Below are 24,121 nucleotides of genomic sequence, written 5' to 3' on the forward strand. Positions count from 1 at the left end.
CCTTGATATCCAATCTACCATTGGAAGATCATGCAGTTCTTGTTGTGAGTGGTTATTGCTTTGCTTCTGGATAGCGTGGTTCCTATGCCTAAACACAAACTCATGCCTTTGTACCCGAAAAGACTATTCAGTGAAATAGAAAATCGCATCCAAACCAATGCCTCTACAAACTTTCATTGGCTACCGTTCTGGTGCAGGGGCTACATAACCGATTATCATTCTCTTGCCCCATAAATTAATATAAGAAATCAAAATTTAAGAGTTCTCTCATGTAATTTTGGTATTACACCCTCTATAGCTCAATTAGTTTGAGAAGAACCCAAAAAGTGAAACAAATTCATGCTATTTCTTTGTTATTATTACTACATAATTTAATGTTATCACAGGTTCAAATCTGTACTAATAAGGAGTTCTATTCCAAGGGGCGATGACAAGTAGTATCAGATATTATCACAGATTCAGATCAAGGTTCAAAAAACTGTATCGGGATCCAGATCGGTTCTGGGTGATTCTGATTTGGTTTGGATTGGTTCAGTCTTAATAAGCCAGAATCGGCCTAGTTTCAAATCGGTCCCAGATTAGCCAGTGGATCGGACTTTTACCTCTACCCAGTGAGCCCGCCCTTCCATCTCCCTCCCCACCCCCTCCCTCCTCTGCACGGGGTTCCTTTGGGAATCTCCTTCAGTCTTCGGTTTTTCGAGCTCTGTTTTTTATTTTTTTTAATGAATATTGCCGCGAGACCTGTCCATATCATACAGGAATTTTATTAAACACAGAGTTGGTCAAACTGGACAACCGGACCTGATCCAAGTTGGCCTGCTCTGGATCGAATCAATATCAACCTCGGCCAATTACAATCCGGTGGATCCGATTCCAATTCTTGAATCCCTGCTTCAAATATGCTCCCTAGAATTTCCAATCTTCAACAAAAGAGTGCTCCACAGTCAATCTTGCTAGTGGATGAGCCTCTTCATTACTTGATCTTGGAATTTAGACTTAATCCACAAACTAAAAGTCAGAGAGGAGTTGCAACAAGCTTCCACAACATGAATAATACATCAAAAACGTGGTTTGATCCGTCTCGTCGAAACATGGTTTAAGTCTTGCATGTTATCTGTTTGTTACTTCTTACATGCATTGAAGAGAAAATGATGTGTGATTTCATTGACTTGGGTAACCAAAACACCTTCCAGATCATTAACTACTCAATACAATTATGATATCCAAGGGCTAGAAACAGTCAATTTTATTGTGATGTGATAAATCATACTTATTCCATATATCCTAATCCATAATAATAATGTTCAATACAGCATGAGGATTTTCAATACCCAAATCCATAACCCTCCATTGCTACTAATAAGTGAAGAATGTGACTTAAAAGCCAACTGGTGAGGCTGCATCATGGCCTCAGTCAGTCCAATATAGACTGTTTTAAGTGCCTCTTGGTTTATTGGCATCTTCCACCTGTAGTAATTGGTGACTCAACTTATAAATAGCAAAAATCTGGCTTCTGGTTCAAAAAAAAGATTTGTACCCATTAGCACTTTGCTTAAAATGCTACCTGGTTTGATAATTCTAATAACATTGAAGCCACATCAAAACCATGAATAGATAACATTATCTGCTCTTGGGAATGATGATACCTATTTAGATTTTAGACATATCCTTCTCTTGCTGGATCCCAGCCATTATGAACTCCAACACAATTGAAGTTAAGTCAGCTTGATGTGCATTATATCCATGATCAGCTCCTTCTACAATCTGCAGTTTGTGGTTTGGTATAACCTTGGCAAACTCCAGAGCATCTTCAACAGGAATAACTTCGTCCTTAGAACCATGAACAGTCAAGACCCTGTAGGTGTATTAAGCGAAGTTAAATTATATCCACCCATCCCATCCAAAAATAGAATGAAACAGAAGAAAAATTAAAAAATAACACTAACAATTAAAATATAAGATCATTTCTTAAATTATTTTTTTGATGAAACTTGTGAAAGTAACCAGCTGCATTTCCAATATGAGAACTTCTGATCTCAAATATTCTAAGCTGAGCATGTTTGTAGTAAAATCTAAATTACGCTTGTCCTTCCAATGATGTACAAGAGTGATAACATTCCTTGTACATGGTTAATCGCATGGTGAAGCTCGACAGTGTCTTGTGGGAGGTGTTCAGAAAGTAAAATCAAGTTAACAGAAAAATTAGGTCATAAAGGAGAGCATAGGATTTTTTTTTAAAGGAAAGAGCTTGACCATTGCATGATTTGTTAGAAAACTGCTTCTTTGACACAGTTTCCAATGGAAATAAATATATAATAGTATCAATTGTTAACACACGCCACACATAGTCAAACAACATCAGCACTGCCATATTTAGTGTACTCTAACCTGCAGTCTTTTTGAATTGAAAGGCATGCCGCATGCATATCAATGTTCAGGCGATCCATCAGACTTTTTTCTGTCACTCGGTACTCCCCTGCCAAATAATTAAATTTGGGTCAAGAATGAAAAGAACCAAGTGTACAAAATCTACAAATAATTTCTGTACTAGATGAGAATTAAGGATTCATAATAAACAGGCTTATTCATAGTTTCTGTAATTGATGCTAGGAAAACAGAAGAAAATTGAAAAAATCAGCAAACAATGCATTGAAAGATCTGTAACGCCATTCCCCCAGCACTCTAGCACCCAAAAAAAGTAGCACAAATTGCATCTAATTTGTTGCTTGATCACACAAGATCATGCATTTTGAAAATTCTGCTTAGCATTGGGAGAGAGAGAGATTTAATACGAAGAACGAAACCTAGACAAGGAGGAAATTTCCAGCAGGATGTGGAGAAAGATGATTCTCAACTGAACATATTGAGAAGGAAAAATAATCATATCAATTATCAAGAACGACACCTAATGTTTAGTGCAAAGTAGTCAGCCTATCTAGGATTAACTTCTGAAGTATTGGGATGGCGTAAACCATAATCATGTAGTTGTTAATATAAGTTGGAACTTACCTGTATTATCCTTAACATCGATGAATCCATCTTTCTTGATTCTTTGCATGAAATCTTTACCCAGGTTACTCTCAATACCTCTCTCCAGATTAAACCGCCCAGAAGCATTGACAACCGTACGGACATCAGTGTAGCTAGAAGCATATAGGAGTACAACATTTCCTCCTACAATGACCATTTTCAGCAACAGATAGAATGAATCAGGATTAACCATTAATAAATTTGTTATTGCAATCATAGTTGTCAAGGCGTCGCCTAGGTGCCTTGTTGGTGTTGCCTTGACATCCAGGCCCCCTTCAACTCCTTCGATCGCCTAGATTCCATGACAACTATGATTGCAATGGACTTCCAAAATTAGCTACCATACTGAGGACAACTAAAAATGATTTGTCAGACACAAAAAAATGGATGGGATCGCATCTACTCAATATGAAATGAAAATATTAAAATCAATGAATAGGAAGGAAATCCCCCCCGTCCAATTGATAGGCTGTACAGAGTCCATATCAGATGACTAATGATAAGTCTCTTGATTCATGAAGAAGGTAATTGTAAATGTACAAGAGAGATTATTAACCCTAATTTTTTTTTTTTTTAATGACAGAAAATTTCTCTCTTGGAGCATAAACCCCATATCTGGCATGCATTAGACTAATACAAAAGGTGTTTTTTTTTTCTTTTTCTTTTGGGGGAGGTTGGCGGGAGGGGGATTTGAGCAGGGGATTAAATTTTGTCTGTTGAACTAAATGTCTCGTCAAGTGTTTCAAAACAAGGTTCCAACAGTTTTATCATTCACGTTTACGAAATAGATTATGATGCGAACTGAAATGCAAAGTTGTGGGAATGTGGCATTCTCCCCCCCCCCCCCCACCCCCAAAAAAAAGTGTGCACTGTGAAATGAAAACCACTTACACAAGACTTAAAAACCAGCGAAATAAATAAAAGCTGCAGGGGAAAGATTTTCTTTCAAACCATGAAAAGAAGAGCCCATGCATATCCTTTTGAAAGGATCAGCTTTGCAATGAGGGGCAATAAAGGTAAAAATGGGTAAAGTGGATTCAGATCCAAAGTTTCTAACAGAGGTTAGATAGGCAGATGACCTCCTTGAAACACTGTGGAAGAGGATATCAAGATCACATTGCTTATCATCAGCAGAGCCATCAAAATATAATAAATCGGTATGGATGTTGGACGGTCTAAAATGATAACAAGTTAAAGTCAAAAGAAGACTTCCAGGATCTCTTAGGATCTGAATTGGCAATACTTTGTGCACCAACAATTATGATTTCAGTTAAAAATATTAGTCACCTCATTACTCACATAAAATGTAGCTCATGATGTTGAATTACATTTAAAACTTTGCTCTTTCAGATTTGTATGATTTAAAAGAACCATCAAACCCTCCTGAGATATACAAAACTTCTAACCTTTCACTTTTTCACCTTTTGTGGATAGGATTGCACAAATTAACAAATAGCCAAAATAAGACAATACCTTTACTATGGCCGAGTACTGCACTGATTACACGTTTAGCCCCAGAAAAATGTAGGACTACAGCATGCAAGTCCTCAGCCTCTCTGCGATAGTTACCAAACTCAAATGAACCTTCACTTTCCCTGAAAGTTGGAGCATAATCAGTTTGTGTATTTTATGTTCGCCAATTTCTAGTAACATGTAGAAGATAACTAAAAACACAGTAACTGGATAACTTAAAAAGAATAAAGCTACGCAAAAAAAATGCATTCCATGAAACCGAATTGCTTAGTTTCTCTTGCACTAAATATTAAGGGTGTACCCAGCGCACGAGGCTCCCGCTACTGCGGGGTCATAATGTATGCAGCCTTAAAATATAAATTATTACATGGTTAGGAAACTACTAGCCCAGTATATCATTACTGCAGCAGAACCATAAATCATACAGGAACCTGTACAAAAACTACCACTTTAACTTACAATTATTGTTTCATTTCCTTTATGTATTCATTTTCAAATTTCTTTTTGGACTGTCGAACATGATTAGAAACCAAAATCATTAATTGAAGAAAATTGATGCGAACACATGGATTATCAGAAAAGTCATTTCCCCACCATGCAAAAGCTTGCATTGCACTCTAATAGAACAGGTCTGTTTCACTTGACAAGTTGATGTACAAAGTACAATGCATACCATTTTTTCTCCCCACCCCCACCCCTGGCATAAGGCATGAAAAAGCTATAATGCAGATGGTAGTTCATTAGGGAGTCAAAGACAATCGAGAATTGGGGCTGCAATTAGATTGAGGTGGATGAGCATTAGGGGCCATCTCTAGGCCAATTGGCGAGGGAGATTCTACAAGTGCTAAATGAAAAAGTCATTCAGAACAGGCATGCAATTGCTGAGAATGAAAAGTCACTCTTATGTTTCATCAGAATAGTCCAAGTAATACGGAAATAATCATCACAAATGAAACAAAATAGCGATAACCAAATAAAGAGGTAGTAGGAGAGGATCCTCAAACATCAGTATTCACAATATGAAAAGGAACAGTAGATCTGTTACAATGATATGGATAAGACGAACGACAATGTTTGGCAAACATACATGGTTCACATTGAAAGACATGGGAAGAAGAAAATAAATGAGATAATTGTTTGCTCATTACAACAAAAGATGGATGGCCAAGGCGTTGATGCCATAGCATTATAGAATCCATAGAACTGTCACTCCGTCCACACACATAAGACTGAGTTGTCAGCAAAAAAGGTGGTCGAAGTTTAAGAAGATAAAGCCCTTTTTCCTCATGTCCACTGCCAATAATCCTCTTCGTCACCAAATCCTGAAAAATATAGTGAGAAGGGAAAAAAGTGACACAACAATTCAAAGATTTAGTTAAGTGACTCACAAATAAAAGATTGGTGGCAAAGTTAGGGACATGAAGAACGGAATCAAGGGAAATGGAAGATATAACAGGAATACTGCCCTTACCAGAAATGGAGGAAAGGGAGCCATCAGCCACCCTAACCTTATCCCTACCAGAACAAATAGAGTTGGAATCATAATAGTGGGACGTACTAGCCATGTGGTCAATGGCACCAGATCAATGAACCAAGATGGGCCTGTGGTAGGAGTAGATGTGGAGACCTGCAAAGCGAAAGATGAGGAATCTGGCACTGTAGGTATAGAAGGTGAGCTAGCCAGTTGTGACATGACCCTACGGAATGCTGCAATATCCTCCCTAGTGAGGGAGCTGGAATCAGCGTGTATGCTAGGTGGGTACTCCATAGTATTAGTCTCAGTCATCACATAATGTGTTCTAGCTCCCCCTCTATGGCCACCACGCGTACCAATAGATCCACCATGTGTACCAAGGGACGGTCATAAAGAACCCAGCACCTCTCTCTAGTGTGCCGAGGATTCCCACAATGGTTACATCTAGGCCTATCTCTGTCATCTCCACGGTGTGGCCTTGGCCTCTTACCACCACCACACTAATCCTTATGGAAACTAGAAGAAAGAACAGACGGCTCAAGAGAGGAAGTAGGTTCCATGGCTACCCTACAAGTCTCCTCACTGTGCAAAATACTACACACCTCATCTAGGGATGGAAGAGGAGACCGGCCTAAGATTTGTATACAGATAGGTTCATACTCTGGGTTCAAGCCACCAAGAAGAATAAGAACACACTCCTTCTCAAGAGTTCGGTCAACCTTAACTTCATCTTCCGGGTTGGATAGTTGAAGATCCCTATAATGATCATACTCTTCCCAGAGACCAATGACAGTATTATAAAATTAAAAAATAGGTCTATCCCCTTGCTTCATTGTAATTATCTTCTAGAGAAGTTGATACACCTTAGCCGAGTCACCAACCCGGAAACACTATCCTAGATATCTTGGCAGTTTCCTTTCTCATAAATCTCCTCCCAATCTTTGGCTTCATAAAGAAGATGAGCCAAGTCATAACTGTAGAGTTCTTAGTCTCCCATTTCGGATACGTTGGGTCATTTGGATTGGGGTTTTTACGGTTCCTATAACATACTCTAGCTTCCCAGAATGAGCCCAGTCCAAGTAGTTGGTATTGTCCAACACTCCAACTTCACAATGGAAATCTGAAATTTGGGTTGTCATACACCATCTAAGTAGGAGGAGCACTACTCGAAACAACCTCTATTGATTCATTGATCCCAAACATGATGAAGAAACACACTTGCAAAGTAGGGGTAACACCCAAAGTCAAATGGGGAGTATATTCTAAACCCAAAAATTCCTTTCCAACACTGGGAAACAAAGTCCAGCAAGCAAACAAGGCAAACAACTCAAAGAAATTCAACTCAACCACATTCTTCAAGGCATAGCTTCATCACACAACAACTTGAGAGGCTTAAACAACAGACCTTACCAATACAAAGCAGCTGGAAGCATCACATACCCACATCACGAGAAAAACAGAGAAAAATTGGGACTGGTGGTACCATAGAATCCAAGAGAAAAATGAGTTGTGGAGTAACCATAGTTGTCACGGCGTCACGGCGATCCAAGTCAGTGGAAGGGTGTCACGTCGATATATCGACATGGCGAGCATGTCGACCATGTTTAATTTTTTATTTTCTGTATTTTTAATGTCATTTAGTATGCTATAATATATGTCCTATAACATCAAAAATCAACATGAAAGTGTACTACACTACTACTAATATACTATGCCACTATGGTTTAATTCATGAAAGTGTAACTAATATCCATTAGTGTATATGAAAGTATGAAAAATTGAAAATAGAGATTAACCTGTCAAATAATTGAAAGCAATAGTAAAAATCAAATGATAGGCTAACCTGTTTACTGAAGCTTGATAGCAAGTCTTTCTTCAGTGTGTGTGATTTGGAGCAAAGCATCTAAGCTATTAAATGGTTTCAAAAAAAAAAATTTAAATCTAACTTTTATATGTACAAATATCGACCGATATGCCAACATATCATGGTATGGCGTCCATGGCGACACCATGGCGTCGCCATGGAAGCCATATCGAAAGATATATTTACATCCACCATGGCGTAGCTCGATATGCCACCTCTCCCAGCGCCAGGACGCCATGGCGACGCCATGACAACTATAGGAGTAACAACTCTAAAATTCACAGAACAAGACCATGGGGGGATTGAAGTATACCCTAGGGCGATCCAAAAGAGTCCAACTCTAGCTCCAATACTAGCCAGATGAGAGAGAGAGAGAGAGAGAGAAATCACTAAAAAACTGGCGGTAAATTGGTGCTTGGCTGGTTTTGCTTGATTTGAGCTCCGAGTGCCTATTTCTTCAAATGAGATCTTCTCTTGGTGTCTCCATGGTCCTCATTCATGCTACTTACAAGGTTTCTTGAAACATTTCACATAATAGTCCCTTCCTTGGAACCCATTTGTAACCTAGGGTACCAAAGAGAGGAAAAAAAGGAACGAGAAAGTAACTCGACTCTCAAACCAACAAAGTGTGCTCTGATACCAAGTTGGAAGTTAAAGATTGTAAGAGAATAAGGAGAGAGATGAGAGTCGAAGGTTGAAAAAGAAGAAGAGAGATGATGGTAGAATGTTATGTGTTAGAGAAAATGATCTCTACCACACCTATATTACTTCACTAACACAATATATGGAATTACATACAACTCCCCAGGGAGGTGAAAAAAGACAAATACAATGTAAGACAATAAGTAAATAAACTAATTCCCAAAGTACCCTTAATATATAACTCTAACACGAGTTCATCAAGGGTTGTGATTTGTGAAGAACGGGAGAAGAAAAGCTACCAAACAAACATAGGGTTTGTGAGGAAGACATAAGGAGGATTAAATTTGCTCAAGAACGGTGATTGAAGCTCCAAAGGTGTTGAGGTGAAGATTATGAGTGAAGGAAGAGAAGGAGATACATCATTGATTGTACGTAATCTCCTTATCCATATGTATATGTGTTTTGGACTGTAGGCAAGGTGATTTGATAAAATGACATAATTGGTATTCTGAGCATATTGTAGGCGCATATGGCATTAGGTTTATATCATTGTAACTATAAAATGGGTGGTTGATATAGGGGTTATAGCTCCTTTGTGATGGGTGCCACATAAAGTTGGAGGTGGGTGATCCTTTATAGTGTGTGCTACGTAAATTGGGTGTCGGTGCTCCTTGCGATGTGTGAACTAAAAATTTATTGTGCATTATACCCAGGCTTGATTTGGGTTGTATCCCAAGAAACCATTTACATTGTGGACGTAGCCATCTTGGTGAACCACATATAATTGGTGTTGTGTGTTATGGCTTGCCCTCTTTGCGATTTGTGTTTTGTATGTAGTTGTGAGAATTATATGGTGTGTGATTGCCGGCTCAACATGTGAGAATCCCCCTAAGTTGAGAAAAGTTTTGTGAGACCCTTGTCACTGATTCAACCCCCCCCCCCTCCTTAGTGACAGCCCAAGTTCAATATCTACAACAATATCCTTCCTAGTCTTTCCTCTTATGCATCTCATGTGTTCAACACTAATGTCAACTATATCAGTCATGCACACACATGCACATGCACATGCACACATCAAGATCACATAAATGCATGGACATCCATACACACAAACATTGGTACTTTGTGCACAGCAGAAGGCAGACCATTAACTAATGTATATCATCTTGCGAGAGTACAGTATGGTGTGGATCAACCAGAGGAGGTATGCATAAAAGTATATGCCTCAAGGAGGAATCATAGAATTCCGTCTAATTTCTGGATTTGGAAAATTATACAATTTCTCTTGAAATTTTTTTTCTCATGTAAAATATCAATAATCAATTTAATACAACAACAACAAACTCAGATTTATCCCAACTTAAGGGGGGCGGCTATATGGATCCAATCAAACAAAGTAGGTAAAACTGAGGTCTAGACAAAAATAAGGGAAAGAAGAGATGTACAAGAGTGATGGGAAATGAGATGAGAAGTTAAAAATGGAAATGACAAATGAACGATGGAAAATAAAAGAAAAGTGAAAGACAAAGGTAACGGATTAAAGTAAGAGGAAAGAGGCACAGCCCAGCAAGTCAGGAGCATCTCAGCTAAATAGGGTTTGTTACATGGATCCTTGCCCTCCAATAGGCTCTATCTGTGGTCATACATTGTACAAGACCAAGACTATGCATGTCCTTCCTCACAACTTCTCCTATGGTCATTTTAGGCCTGCCCCTTGCTCTTTTAGCTCCTTCAATCAGAATCATGTCAGTCCTCCTTACTGGGGCGTCCCTAGGCCTCCGTTGAACATGACCATACCACCTCAAACGACTCTCTCGGAGCTTGTCATTGATCGGAGCAACTCCCAAGTCAACTCTGATACAATCATTCCTTACTTTATCCTCCCTTGTTTTTCCATTCATCCATCTTAACATCCTCATCTCTGCTACACATAGCTTCTCATTATGACACTTCTTAACTGCCCAACATTCTGCCCCACACATTATAATAATGATAATAGCAATATACAATAGAATAGTAATAATTTTATACATATGAAATCCAAGACATAAATATTATTGGTAATGGTCAGGAAGAAGAACAGGAGACATCTTTTTATCTTTTTTCTGTTTTAAGAAAAAAGTCGATGCACATGCATTAGGAGCTCAAAGTTTTGGGGACTACATACAAGCATCCAAGCATGTGAATGCCTAATGAATCACACTTTTTAGATTCACTGCATCTTTGTATACCAACATCAGCATCAACATTTGTGCGGCACTAATATGCTTGGTTATGGAAATTGGTGGGTTTCTTCTAACTTTGCATTTGTAGTGTACAATGGTAGATTGGTAGTATTCTTAATCACCATTCTCTGATAGTGAATTTTTGGACATAAATACATGCTCCATTTCTGCAACGATTTTGAACCAGCCACATTCATATCATTGTACATTTAGAGAGAACGACAACATGCTCCACTCACCAATGTGAGGTCAAGAACTCGACTGGTTTTTAAATCTTGATGCTAAAATAGTCGAACGAATGCAATTTTAAAGAGAAGATGAATAAGATGAAAAAAGAGACAATCAAGACAGAACCTCCAGAAAAAAAAAGATATCTTAAACAATTGATATAGCTTTAACTTGAAAAGTATACCAGATGACAAGCTTGGAGTGTGTATCAGTGTATGACATAGCAGACCATCTTAGCTCTTTTTAAATGTCCCATATGCTAGAAATAATAAATGGGGAGGGGGGTACAATGATGTCTCTAGTCCAAGTACGAACTATGTAAGTTCTCCCTACAGTGAGTGAGAGACGACTCTTTACAGCGTCAATATCCATATTTAAAGATGAAAGAATCACAGTGCAGCAGGGACAGATAATATTCTCAACGAAAAATTGGAGAGTTTTGCTTTTAAGTTTACCCATTCCCTGGAAAGTCAAAGCGGAAGACACTGATTCCTTCTTTCTCTAAAGCAGCAGCAAGATTCTTGAAAATTTTGCATTCCTATGCATATCACCCAAGTCATCAACCAACCAAAGACATGCATTATCTTCTATAAGCAGAAGAGTATGTGATACAGGATAGAACTAACTGATATTTGTGGAAGTTAATGAAATAAATAATGGGCAAGAATTTGAAAAACAAAAAATAAATAAATAAACTAAGTTTGGCCATTTAAAATATGAAATGTATGCCAACACTAGCCAAGACAGATTTTTCGTTGATTACAGAAGGTCATTTCTTAACATAAATACACTTGGAAATTTTTCTTCTATGGAGAATGTTTAATAACAGATCAATGACAATGCAAACATCTGAGCAGAATATTGACTATGGCAGTTCTTGATCTAAAATAGAAAAAAAGAAAGGCAAATGAAAATCATAATGGGTCTTGGATGACAAAACACTCACTGATGTAGGATCTTATCAGAAAGTTAAGGATCAAGAGAAATAGCACCATACTTCATGTTCAAGGTTTGAAAGAGAGGATTTAGGATCTAGTATTCTAGTAAATTCGAGAGCCAGAGACAAAAGTTGCAGGTCCAAGATCTCCATCAAGGAGACAAACAGAAAGAGAATAACAGAAAGTGATAGAGATGATTTCACAAACAGAAAGAGGATACAGGAAAGTGATAGGTATGTTTTCATTAGATTTAGAAGTTCAGAATGCGCTAGTGATGAGATTTCTGGTTCAAGAATTAGAGAATAGCTAGATTTTCAGTGGATGGTGAAACTTCCAGAACCTAAGTCCCAAAGTATGGACCCTCCCCTTGATCAAGAGGTTACATTGTAGGAACCACATGGTGAAATGGACTCAGAAGAAGAGTCTGCTTCAGAGTAATGAAGCTTTGAATGGCTGGTCAAGATACAAAGACTAGAGAGGGTGAGAGTCCATTACAAAAAGGAATGAGGACCACAACACCTAAAGGTGTTCATAGTGACATCTTTAACTGGAGTAAGCAAGAGAAATTGTGGCTCTAGCCATGTCAAGGAAAGGCCACAGGAATGTACCCTGGTGGAAAACCTGTGACAACTTCGACAAATGGGACTCAACCCCTATGAATCTACTCCAAAATTTTGCACTACAAGGATTTGTTGTAACTGACACCCAGAGTTTCAAAAATCAAAGAATGGGTAAACTAGATTGGAGATCATTGGAGCATCATAATTAGGAATTTTGGGGATGACTTGTTTGGACTATGCTTCTTATTGAAAAAGGTGGCCCCTGAGTTCAGTAATCATACAGGAAGAACTAAATCCTTCACAACTCTAGATCTAAAGATTTATTTTTGGGGCTTATTGATTAATCCAGGAAGCAGTACCCACACGTACACTTGCAATCAGTCGAAGGGGTGGGGGATGCAGGAGTACTGCATCAATAGACATGGACAATTACTCCATTTTGGGAACCATGATGTCTTTGTGGCATTGGAAATGCCTACAGTGAAGTGAAAGGATGAAACAGAATTGTTAAACCTTGGGATAGTTAGGAGTGGAACACAATAGGGGGAGTTCCTTTATCATGGACTCTTGCTGTACCTTGTCGTAGGTAGTTTACTTAGTTGCTAATTTTACTTCTTTGTATTTTCCTAGTTTGTTTATGTTTCTAGTCATTTACTTAGTGTTTGCCTGTTATTCACTTTCCTATTTAGAAAGGAAACTCTTCTTTGTAGTCAGCAATATTATAAATAGAAAGCCTCTCCCTCCCTCCCTTCCTCCCTCCCTTGTATGGTTGTTGGTTGTTAGTTTCTGATATTCTTAAATGGTATCAGATCATTATTAACCAGTAACCTTCTCAATCATTTACTGGTTTGAGAGTCCATTAAAGGATTCTGTTAGTTTTCAAATTGCAGCAATTTTTGCTGCCTATATACATGTTACTGACCTAGTTATTGATGGTACGAAATAAAACTAGGGCCCTCTTCTACTCATACTACCATGATCATGACGTGTTATTGATCCAGAGATCAGATTCTTAACATATGGTGCTTGCAGTTCCAGATTCTGTAATTTTTCTTCAAGGTAATGATGTCTGCAATCAATTCCAAGGCTGCCATCTGATGCTGATGATATTCTCAGTGCTTATTATCCTAACCTAGAGGACCACTCAATCCAAAGGTGGGGCTATTCTGCTGGTTGGATTTTCTGCAATCAAATCTCTCTTGATCACCTGTGGCTATTCAGTTTTTTGGTTTAAAATAAGACCTTGTGATATTGCAATTACTTCTGATCCACCCATTTGATCAGACTAATATTTTGGGGTATTTTTCTGCTACCCTAAGAGGTTCTTCGATTACAGTTTCAGCTACTTCTAACCTGCTTATCTCTGGTTCTTGGAAATCTGCCAAAATCTGCGGTTTAAGGCTCTGTTTTGAGCTTGTGTCGCTGCCGACTTCTGTTTTGGAGTTTTATTGCTGCTGGACCTCTTCAACCTAGTTAATTTGGTACCTGATTGTATTACTACAGTGTTTGGTTACTAATTGAATCCTCAATTTGATTCCCATACTTCCCGTTTGCATGATGGCTGATCCTAAAGTATCTGTGGATAATGTTGATGTCCAAATCACCAATATCAAGTTGAATGGAGTATCTAACTATGTGCTCTCAACCTGTATTAGTCTACATCCATGCCAAGGGGAAGATGAAATATCTCACTGATGAACCCCTACCCCCCCACAACTGAATATTGATTCTAAAGATTCCACTTCTATTGCAGCCTATGAAGACTGGATGCGAGAAAATTTTACTCTAAAGATATGGTTGTGGAATAATATTGATCCCACTATTGCTGCAAACATTGTGTTTCATTCTCCTGCAAAGGAGTCTAGAATGATTTGAAGGAAAGTTTCTTTCAGAAAAAAATATTTCCCATGCTTATGAGCTTTATGATAAATTGTTTAATTTTAAACAGAGTGACAAGTCATTGAATGAATACCTCCGCAGTTACACATGGGCAATGTTGAAGAGCTCCAAGTTCATCAACCACTTACTACTTATTTGGAGCAATCGAAGATTCAACGAGCTGAATTTCATGTTGCTAAATTTCTAGCCAGTTTACATCCTGATATTAATCAGTCAAAAGTCAGCTCCTTGCCAGTGATAAAATGTCTTCCTCAAATGAGACATTCTCCCATCTTCAGCGCACATCTACTACATCCAAAACTGATCCTTCTCCTCATAAGGATCAGCCTTTTTTGTTGAACGAGGACATGGTTCTAGCACTCCTGGCAGAGGCCGTGGCCATTGGAGAGGTGGTGGCCATGGACCAGGTGGCCGTAGTACATGTGGACAGTTAACAATTCTTCTCGACAGTGTAGCTGCTGTGGCAAGCAAAATCACACTGCTGACACACATGTTGGGCAAAACATGATCGATTGGACTGGGCTAATGAGTTAGCCAACACTGCCATGACTGATAACTCTAAAAGAGAGTAACTCCGAATGACACCACCTTTGCATCGTTATCTGGGACTTCTTCCACTGTTTCTGTGCCTCGGGAGGATTATAACCAAATTCTTAAGCACCTCCAACAGCTTGAGGCATCTACCTCCACCTCAACAGCCACTTTAACACATTCAGATAACTTAGCTCTTCTTATCACCACCTCCTCTACTCCGTGGATTATTGACTTTGGTGCATCCTCACATATGACTGGTAAGCCAAACTTATTTTCTTCTCTATCAAAAGTACAACATTCTTCTCCAATTATTCTTGCTGATGGATCCTCCACTATGATGCAAGGTCATGGTACAGTTTCGCCTACTCCGTCCATGACCTTGTCATCAGTCCGTAATATTCCTCGCTTACCATTAAGTCTTTTATTTGTTAGTCAACTTACTCAGTTGATTGTTCTGTCACTTTCTATCCTTCCTATTGTGTTTTTCAGGACCTTTAGACAGGGAGGACGATTGGTGGGAGGCTTGAGCAGGCTAAACTTTACTACTTGGATGGCACTAGACCTTGTACTGCTGCTACTGCTACAAGTGGATCCTCTCCTCTTCAATGGCATCTTCGCCTGGGCATTTGTCTTTGTCAAAGCTTCAGTTCATGATTCCAAGTTGCAAGTCTATCTCCCTGTAATACCTATGCCCAAAATACAGGGGTAATTTGGACTTTTCACAATTGCCGCAGATTCTGAGTCGGCGGCCAATTGAGGATCTTGATTTTTGATATGCGATCACTTGATTTTGAGGTGAGTTAATTTTCTTAAAAGATAGTTGATGATTTTATAAGTTGGTTGATGTGATGAGTGCATGCTTGTAAGAAGAAATTATCTAGTGTATTAGCAGTGTAAACTTTTCTTTTTTTTTTGTCAGTGATTTTGAATCTGAATCATTTAGAGGTCTAGGTTTCAAGTCTCTTAACAAGCACTTAAGAGAATTTTATATTTAATGATTTTATTATGATTCCTAGTCTTGGATGGGCCCCACTTGTAACTAACTACCCAATTCTTGGATGGAACATTGTACATACAAGAAGAGGGGAGATTTCTCCTTGTGATTTTGGAAGTTGAGATAAAACAGGAAAGGCTCTTAAAATCGTGGAGATTGAGGATATTTAGAAATAAAAGAAGAGATAAGAGAGGGGAGAGAGTTACATTGTGCGTGTGACAACCCCTCTTAAAATCAGCTTCAATGAGAGAATCTAGGGGGAAAAAAGGAGATAAGGATGAGTTACAATGTTTTTAAGAAGAAATAAAAGAAAAAAATTAAGAAAAATAAGAAAGAAGCATGTACGGTCAACCTCTAAATAGGGTATTAAAAGGAAAAGGGAAGGAGGTAAAATAGGAGATTAATTAGGGGTTAAGAGTAATGTCGTACGTGTAGAAAAAAAAAAGAGAGAGAGAAAGTAGAAGAGTGCAGTTAGAGACAAGAAGAAAAAAGGGTCAGAGAATAGTGTATGGTTGTGGTGAGTAGGAGAGAGAACGAAAGGAAGAGAGGGACTTAGAGTGAAAGAATGAGAAGAAGTGAGAAAGTTGGCAGCTCATTGGAAAGTAAAGTATCTCTTGTCTAATCCGATTATGACTTCTTACTATCATACGTGATAATATTTATTAAACAAAAAAAAAGGAAGGATTGAAATAGAGTCCAAAAGCAAGATAGAGTCTCTTGTGCATGGTTATTTAAACACTTTTACAGCATGGAGTTCAATTCTTTTGTTGGAATGTAAAACCCAAAATTCCCTTTAGAAGATTTATTGAGTTGGAAGTAAGAGTCCACGGCTATAATGATGGCGTTCAATTCCTAATTGAATCTGAAATCTGGAATAATTCGAGAGTCCAAACCAAGATGGAGTTCTTTCAAAGTTATTGTTACATAACAGATTTCAGCAACTTCTAATTCTTAAATTGCTTTCCGAGTACTTTGGATAATTTCTGATGTTGCTATTCAATTAAAAGAAGGTGAGAAGAAGAAGAAGAGTTCAATGTGACAGAAGACTCCCAGTTAGTGCGTGGACTGCTGTTGAGTTTTTTTTGGCTCGAAGACAGATTCTTACCAGTTGCCCTTCGGAAAGGTATCTGCTCTTGCACTCAAAAATCTATGGCTGCCTATCCCATCGAAAATTATGTATCTATTACTTATCATCAACCTCCATTGCATAACTTTGTTTTTTCCCTGTCTATTAACTCTATTCCCAAAAATCATCATGAGGCTTTTTCTCATCCTAGCTGAAAAGTGGCTATGGAGACAGAGATGGATGCTCTATTATCCCGACAGACAGGGACTCTAGTGGATTTGCCTCCAGGTAAAGATCTTGTGTGGTGTCGCTAGGTGTACACCATCAAATACAACCCAAATAGCTCTGTCGAGCGCCTCAAGGCCTGTCTGGTTGCCAAGGGGTATACACAGAAATATGGACTGGATTATTTTGAGACGTTTTCTCATGTTTCTCACTTGAATTCTGTTCGTGTACTCATATCCTTGACTGTGAATTTGTAGTGACCTTTGTATCAGATGGACATCAAAAATGCATTTTTATATGGTGATTTACATGAAGTTTATATGCAGCAACCTCCCAGGTATGTCGCTCAAGGGGAGATTTCTCACTTAGTCTGCAAACTTCATAAGGCAATATGTGGATTGAAACAGTCACCTGGTTTGACAAGTTACATCTCTATCATCACTCGTTGTGGGTTCTCACAATGCTATTCTGATCACTTTGTGTTTGTTCGGCACTAGAATTCTAAGGTGATCGTGTTAGTGGTATATGTGGATGATATTATTATATCTGGAGACGATGCATCTGGGATTGCAAAGGTGAAATCTCATATTCATCAGCATTTTCAGATGAAAAGATTTGGGTTCTCGTAGGTATTTTCTTAGCCTTGAAGTTTTACAAAGCAAGAAAGGGATTAGTCCCTCAGAAAGGAAATTGTGCTTGACTTATTATCTAAGACTAGTATGCTTGCATCTAAGCCTATTGACACCCCTATGGACCCACATCAGAAGTTTGGGGCAAGTAGTGGTGACGAGTCCAAAGATGTTCATCAGTATAGGAGACTTGTAGAGAAGCCTATCTTCTTGACTTTTACCAGACCTGAATTTCCTTTATTGTTGGTGTTATTAGCCAGTTCATGTAGTCACCGACTCACCAAAGCAGGTTCAATTAGTAGGCAATGTGTTGTATTTTAAAGTATCTAAAGGGGGCTGCAGGGAAGGGGCTCGTCTATCACTCTAACCATAGTGTTATAATCTAATAGGTTTTTCTGATGCCGACTTGACTGGTGCTAATGGTGATCGTAAGTCCACCACAGGATACTGTACATTTGTGGGTGGAAATCTTGTCACTTGGCAAAACATGAAGCAAACCACCATGGCTCGAAGTAGTGCTGAGGCTGAGTATCGAGCTATGGCTCATACTACAGTCGAGTTGATGTGTTACCTTAAGAGTTGGGTTTTCCGGTTGCTACACCCATGAAAAATGTTTTGTGACAACCAAGCATCTATCTACATTGCAAGTAACCCAATGTTTCATGAGCGGACCACGCACATTGAAGTTGATTGTCATTTTGTGAGAGATGTTGTCATGAAGAAACTGATTGCTACTCTATTTGTCTCCTCTACTAATGTAGTCCTAGATAGGTAGGAGACCTACTAGGAGCCAAACAACAGGATCAAATAACAAAAGGGGCTGCTGGTTCGAATAGACAGCACTAGGATTTAGGTCAATTCCTAGGGTTTGGGTTGGATATTGGGAAAGGGGTTTATAGGGTATTAATGGGCAGGTCTAGGGGGTCAATATGGTATAAAAAGGTTAGGATTTGGATGAGTTTTGAAATTCTGTAATTTTGGGCAGAATTGAATTTTAGGGTTTTGGGTTTGGGTTTTAATGGAGCAAGGAGATGAAGGGGTTAGAGTGGGAGTTTGGGGCTGAAACTTGGATCGAGTGTCAACAATGATGTAAGGGATGTATGCTGAAAGTTTGGTTTGAAACTGATGGACAGATTTGGAGTTATGGAGGTTTCCTAGTAGAAGTAGGAGAGACGGGTAAAACTGTAATTTCAGACAATCGGCTGGGTGGATGGTGCTGAAATTTGAATCGAGTCTCTCTTAGGGTTTGAGGAAGACTTGATCAAATTTTTAGCAGATTCTACTGGTTAGATTTGGCTGGGCAGAATTCTCACGAAAATCACCTTGTATGTGACCTTGTAGAAGGAAGAAGAATAGTTGCAGAATTTCTTACTTGTTACAGGTCTTCAATGGCAACAACTTTGAAGATGAACAATGGGGTCTCCCGATCTTCACAATGCAAGGAGCTAAGTAGCAGCCCTCCCGATCTTCACAATGCAAGGAGTCGATTGGAGATCCACCAATCCCTTCAACCTTGATATTACTCACAAGGCACACTCACGATGGAGCTAAGGCAACAAGCATAAAGCTAATTTTTATTAATCAAATTCGTATCCAATGCTGGCCTCCCTTACAAACTTATATAGAAGACTCAAAAATAGACTTAGACACTAAAAAGGAATGGCCTAACCTTATCCCTAACCTATTAGGCAACTTAAACTGACTAGGAAACTCAAATAGACTCAAAATAGAGTCCTAATGACTTAAAACAACTTAAACTACTTAAAATAAAGAAGATTCCCTAATAGCCAATAGGATCACTTCACTTAAATTAGACCAATTGAACCAATTGGATGCAACCAATTTAAACCGGCTCAAATAAAAACACACAATAAAAACTAAGTATTGGGCTAATCCCGTATGCAACCTATGTACCCCTATTTTAGGCCCAGAAAAGTGGCCTATTACATTAGAAACCCATGGGATCAAAGGCCCAACATGTATGTAACCCAACGCTAGACTTATTTCTAATGAAACAAGCCCTATTTGGTGATGAATCTGCATCATCTACTGATCAGCTTGGCAATCTTTTTACCAAACCTCTAGTTGGTCTTGTGTTCCAGAAAGGCTGTTCCAATTTGGGCATTGGTGACTTGTATACTCCAGCTTCGGGGGGAGTGTTAAATCATGGGATAGTTAGGATTAGACCATGATAGGGGGAGTCCCTCTATCATGGACTTTAATTGTACCTAGCGGTAGGAATAGTAGTTTAGTTGCTAATTTTACTTCTTTGTATTTTCCTAGTTTCCTAGTTTGTTTATGTTTCTAGTTGTTTACTTACTTAGTGTTTGCTTGTTATTCACTTTCCTATTCTAAATAGGAAAATCTTCTTTGTAATCAGCAATATTATAAATAGAACATAGAGGGGAAGCCTAGCTACCGGTTGCTAGTCTTCTCAGCAATCTTCTTTTGTATGGTTGCTGGTTGTTAGTTTCTGATCTTGTTACAAGAATGAAACTGCAATTATTAGATAATATGTAATTGCTTGGGAGTTTAAATTGAAGGAATTCTCTTTGAAGTGAGAGTCATAGTCATGGAAAGAGAACTCAGTTGAAACCAACCGAAACCACCGAGATATATCGGTTTCACAAGAAACCGAGACAAGGTGGGAGTGTAAAAAAGTACAGGGTTTCGGTTGGTTTCAACTGGATTCGGTCGAAACCAGTTGAACCAACCCAAACCGGCATATAAAATGACAAGTTTCGATCAAAACATACACTGTCTCTGTGGTTTCGACACAAGGAGTGGGAGTTTGGCTCAAAAGTATGGATTTCTTCGAGAGTTTTCTTCATTTGGTGCATCTACAAGCTACATCAACTCTCTTAATCCAGTGTTTGAACCTATCTTCTCAAAGTTAATAGTGTTTTATACCCAAAAACTAGAGGATCTAGGCATTGGCACGTGTCATCCTTCATAGAAGAGACCTCTAGTCCATCACAAATTCACAACATCATGATAGTGGCTTCAAGAGCGTCGGATTAACATCATATGTTAGGTATGGACCGTATGGAGGATATGTTGGTGGACCATCCTTCGAAAGCACCGGTTCATTTGGATATGAGAGTGGTCATGCTACATTTGCTGCTACATATGGATATGGGGATGGGTCAGGTGTTGGATCATCCTGTGTCGACAATATCTTCGGGTATCCATCCCAGCCATGTGTGTCGGCTCCAACTTCTTACAGTCATGGTGAGCCCTTCCCTAGGTTGGGATATCTTATACAAGTTGATGATGGGGCTTATAGATGGGCAGTTATGGACTATCAAAACAATTGGGCCCAACGCATGTCATGGGATACATATGTGGTACATTCAGAGAAACGGCTCCGAAATATTCAGTGGTACACAGCTTGTGGATTGGACCCACCAAGAAACTCCGCATGGAATTGAGAAAGAAGGAACACCTTAATGTTTTATTTGGATAACATGTATTATTCAATGTTCTTGTACTTTAACTTTATGTGAACTAAGTATTTATGTATTAGGTTTAGTGTATCCTTCAGCATACAGTAGTAAAACTTGGATCAATAACCACAAGTGCCATTTTGAGGTTTTTTTTTGCGAACATAGTTCATGCATTATGTTCAGAATGTCAAAAATAGGCTGTGTACCAAAAACCAAACCTAAAAAACCATTTCTGGGCCTCGAAACCACAGTCTCGAGTTGGCTGGGAAAAAGTACCAGGTTTCGACCATATCTCAGTTTCGGGCTGGTCGAAACCTGAGATTTAGAACATTTCTCATAGTTGAAGGGGATCGCCAGCTGATCCTTCATTTAAATAGGAGGCAGGAAGGGAAATCCCGATACGATGCATTAGACATGGGATGTGCAGGTTATAGAACATATTGATTCTCTATGGGACAGCTTCATTATAACAAGTCTACGCCACATGCAGCATGTTAGTCCATGGAGAATCCTGATCCAAGGATGTTTGTAATAATGACTCAGAGAAAATCACCATTCCTTTCACATGTAATTTGTTGAAATATAGAATTGCCTTTTCTTTCCTAAGAGTTTCCCAAGTTAAGAGGAACTCTTTGCTAGCAACTGCATCATACGTGTTTGATTGATAGAATCAGATTCATCTTCCAATCATGTTGAGAGAGGAATCCTAGGACATGTATGATATGAGCAGCAATGGGAAAAATTAGAGGCAATAGAGTGGCAAAGGTGTGAGCAGTCTTGGAGAAGATGCCCAGGTTTTTACCATCCATCGACTGGGATAAAAAGAGATCATACAGTGGTTTCAGAGGCCTTAAGAAGCGTGATATCATTTCATAAACCCATTCTATTGAGAAAGAAACCCGTCTCAACAAAGCTGTACACATTTTGGCTTTGAAAATATGTGGTTAGAAGAACCTAGTTCCCTTTCAAGAGTAGAATAATGGATGAGATCTCCTTATTCTGTTGAATTGGCTGCACACAAGTTCCATATCAAGCTAAGATATTGAAAGAAAGAATAATTAGGAGGAACTGAGAGGTGCAAGGCTATGTCAAGAAAGGAGTTCAAATCCAAACTTGAAGAGTTTGACAGAAGGAAAAAAAAAAAAGAGGAAACCAGTACAAAACTCTGCAGGGATTGACAAATGTTAGTCAGATACTTTTTTTTTTTTCTTTTTTTTTTTTTTTGTTAGTTAGATACTAGACTATTGTATCAATAACTATTATTCATATCATAATAGATTTGGTCCCAGAACAACTGGTACATCAGTTTCCATTTAATTATTAATGGAGCCTCTGTTTACCCAAAAATATTTATGTAGTTGAGCTAAAAAGCACAAGTCAAACCAATAGAATGTTATAGAAGAGAGCCATGGTCAATGTTTGATGCCATAGACCCCAACCAAAAACCAATATCCAGAACATTTTCTTTAAAAGTTATAAGATAGAGTGATGTCCAACACTAATTCATACATCCTATTCTGATAGACAATCCTTCCATGTAGTTATACAGCACTTGGTGAGAGCATAGTCACAAAATTCCTTCTCTTTGTCTCTGTGTGTGACTGTGTTTTTCAGGGAGATGGGGTGAGAATAAAAAGTATTCTTATAAATATCACAAATTAATAAAAAAAATTATTTCTACCAATATCACAATTACTAACCTTTGAGGATCGAAGTCCATGGCACAAAATTACAAGCTCCGTGGAACCTGTTTCATGTAACACTCCAACAAGTTTTTCACCATATTTGTTCTGTATTATAACTCTCTGCTGTTGAATCACTGGAAAATAAATTGGAAAAAAGGGTTACCTGGTTGAAGTAATTCATATGAACATCATAAGCCTTAATATATTAATGGGTATTGGCTAATCTCGTTAGAGAATGACAGAGTTAGGCGGAGTCTACTTACCTGAGAGGCTCTGGCCTTCATGGAATTCAGGCTGAGCCATCCTCGTGGGACTTCCAACGACTTGGGCGCGACAAGGGAAGATAGGCCACCTGGTGAGTGGTGGAGCAAATTCTTGGAGGTTAAAGTTAGAAGTTGAATCTCCAGATTCCGGACTGTTTGATACCTTATGCCCTCCTCTTATATTTTTTTTTTTTTTTTATTGAGCCCTCCTCTTATATGAGTTTTGGGGAAAAATCAAACATGAGTTTTTAAATTAGGGAAAATTACACTGTCACCCCCTGAGGTTTGTATTAAATACAGAGCGACCCTTGTGTTTCTAAATTATACAGCCACACCCCCTGAGTTTTGGTTAGTTGTTATAGTCAGCCCCACTCTGTTATATCATTCCTGTTAAGTGGTAAGGTGTTGATAATTCATGACATAAAATGACTAATAAACCCCTATTAGGGGTGTGAGCTTATCACCCCCCTTCCTATCCTCTCATTACTCCATCTCCGTCGCTCACATTCTGCAGTTTTGATTCCCTATCTCCATTAGTTTCTCGCCCATTCCCTCTTTCTTTCTCTTGTTCACACCCTTTGCTATTGAAGCATAGTGTCTCTTGCAATTTTTTTATTCAACATTCTGCAGAACAGAGATGTATAAATGAATACCTGCAACTCCTCGCAGAACAGAAGAATCCCTCACCACTTCTCTCCCCTTCCCATCCTCTCATTACTCCATCTTCGTCGCTCACATTCTGTAGTTTTGATTCTTCACCTCCATTAGTTTCTCGCCCATTCCCTATTTCTTTCTCTTGATCACACCCTTTGCTATAGAAGCATAGTGTCTGTTGCAATTTTTTTTATTCAAATTCATTCTCCTCTTTGATGAATCTGACCAAAAACCTTACCCTTCAAATGACTGATATCCTTGGGCGAAGTCTTCAGGGTTTTCAGATGGGAAA

At 38.7% G+C, this 24,121-nt stretch overlaps 1 protein-coding gene across 1 annotated transcript; it reads right to left on the reverse strand.

Annotated features, from left to right (window-relative positions):
* Positions 1 to 1,544: 1,544 nt before the first annotated feature.
* Positions 1,545 to 23,327, reverse strand: LOC122657879. Its single transcript, XM_043852673.1, has 7 exons — positions 23,176 to 23,327; positions 22,928 to 23,046; positions 11,392 to 11,474; positions 4,504 to 4,625; positions 3,009 to 3,174; positions 2,389 to 2,496; positions 1,545 to 1,855 (listed from the first exon to the last, which is right to left on the reverse strand). The coding sequence occupies exons 1-7, from the start codon at positions 23,213 to 23,215 to the stop codon at positions 1,651 to 1,653; spliced, it is 843 nt and encodes a 280-aa protein (XP_043708608.1). The 5' UTR covers positions 23,216 to 23,327; the 3' UTR covers positions 1,545 to 1,650.
* Between the last annotated feature and the right edge of the window lie 794 nt (positions 23,328 to 24,121).

Source organism: Telopea speciosissima, chromosome 4, assembly GCF_018873765.1.
Source record: "Telopea speciosissima isolate NSW1024214 ecotype Mountain lineage chromosome 4, Tspe_v1, whole genome shotgun sequence".
In the NCBI taxonomy this organism is placed as follows: Eukaryota; Viridiplantae; Streptophyta; class Magnoliopsida; order Proteales; family Proteaceae; genus Telopea; species Telopea speciosissima.

What these genes read in the sequence shown, in the direction of transcription:
- LOC122657879 (XM_043852673.1), bottom strand. Translation starts at nt 23,215, where the DNA reads ATGGCTCAGCCTGAATTCCATGAAGGCCAGAGCCTCTCAG. An exon ending in TTTGACTTTCCAGGGAATGG is followed by an intron (nt 4,626 to 11,391) that starts GTAAACTTAAAA and finishes TCCAACTTTCAG; the next exon opens with GGAAAGTGAAGGTTCATTTG. An exon ending in GATGTTAAGGATAATACAGG is followed by an intron (nt 2,497 to 3,008) that starts TAAGTTCCAACT and finishes TCATTCTTGACC; the next exon opens with CAAATTTAATTATTTGGCAG.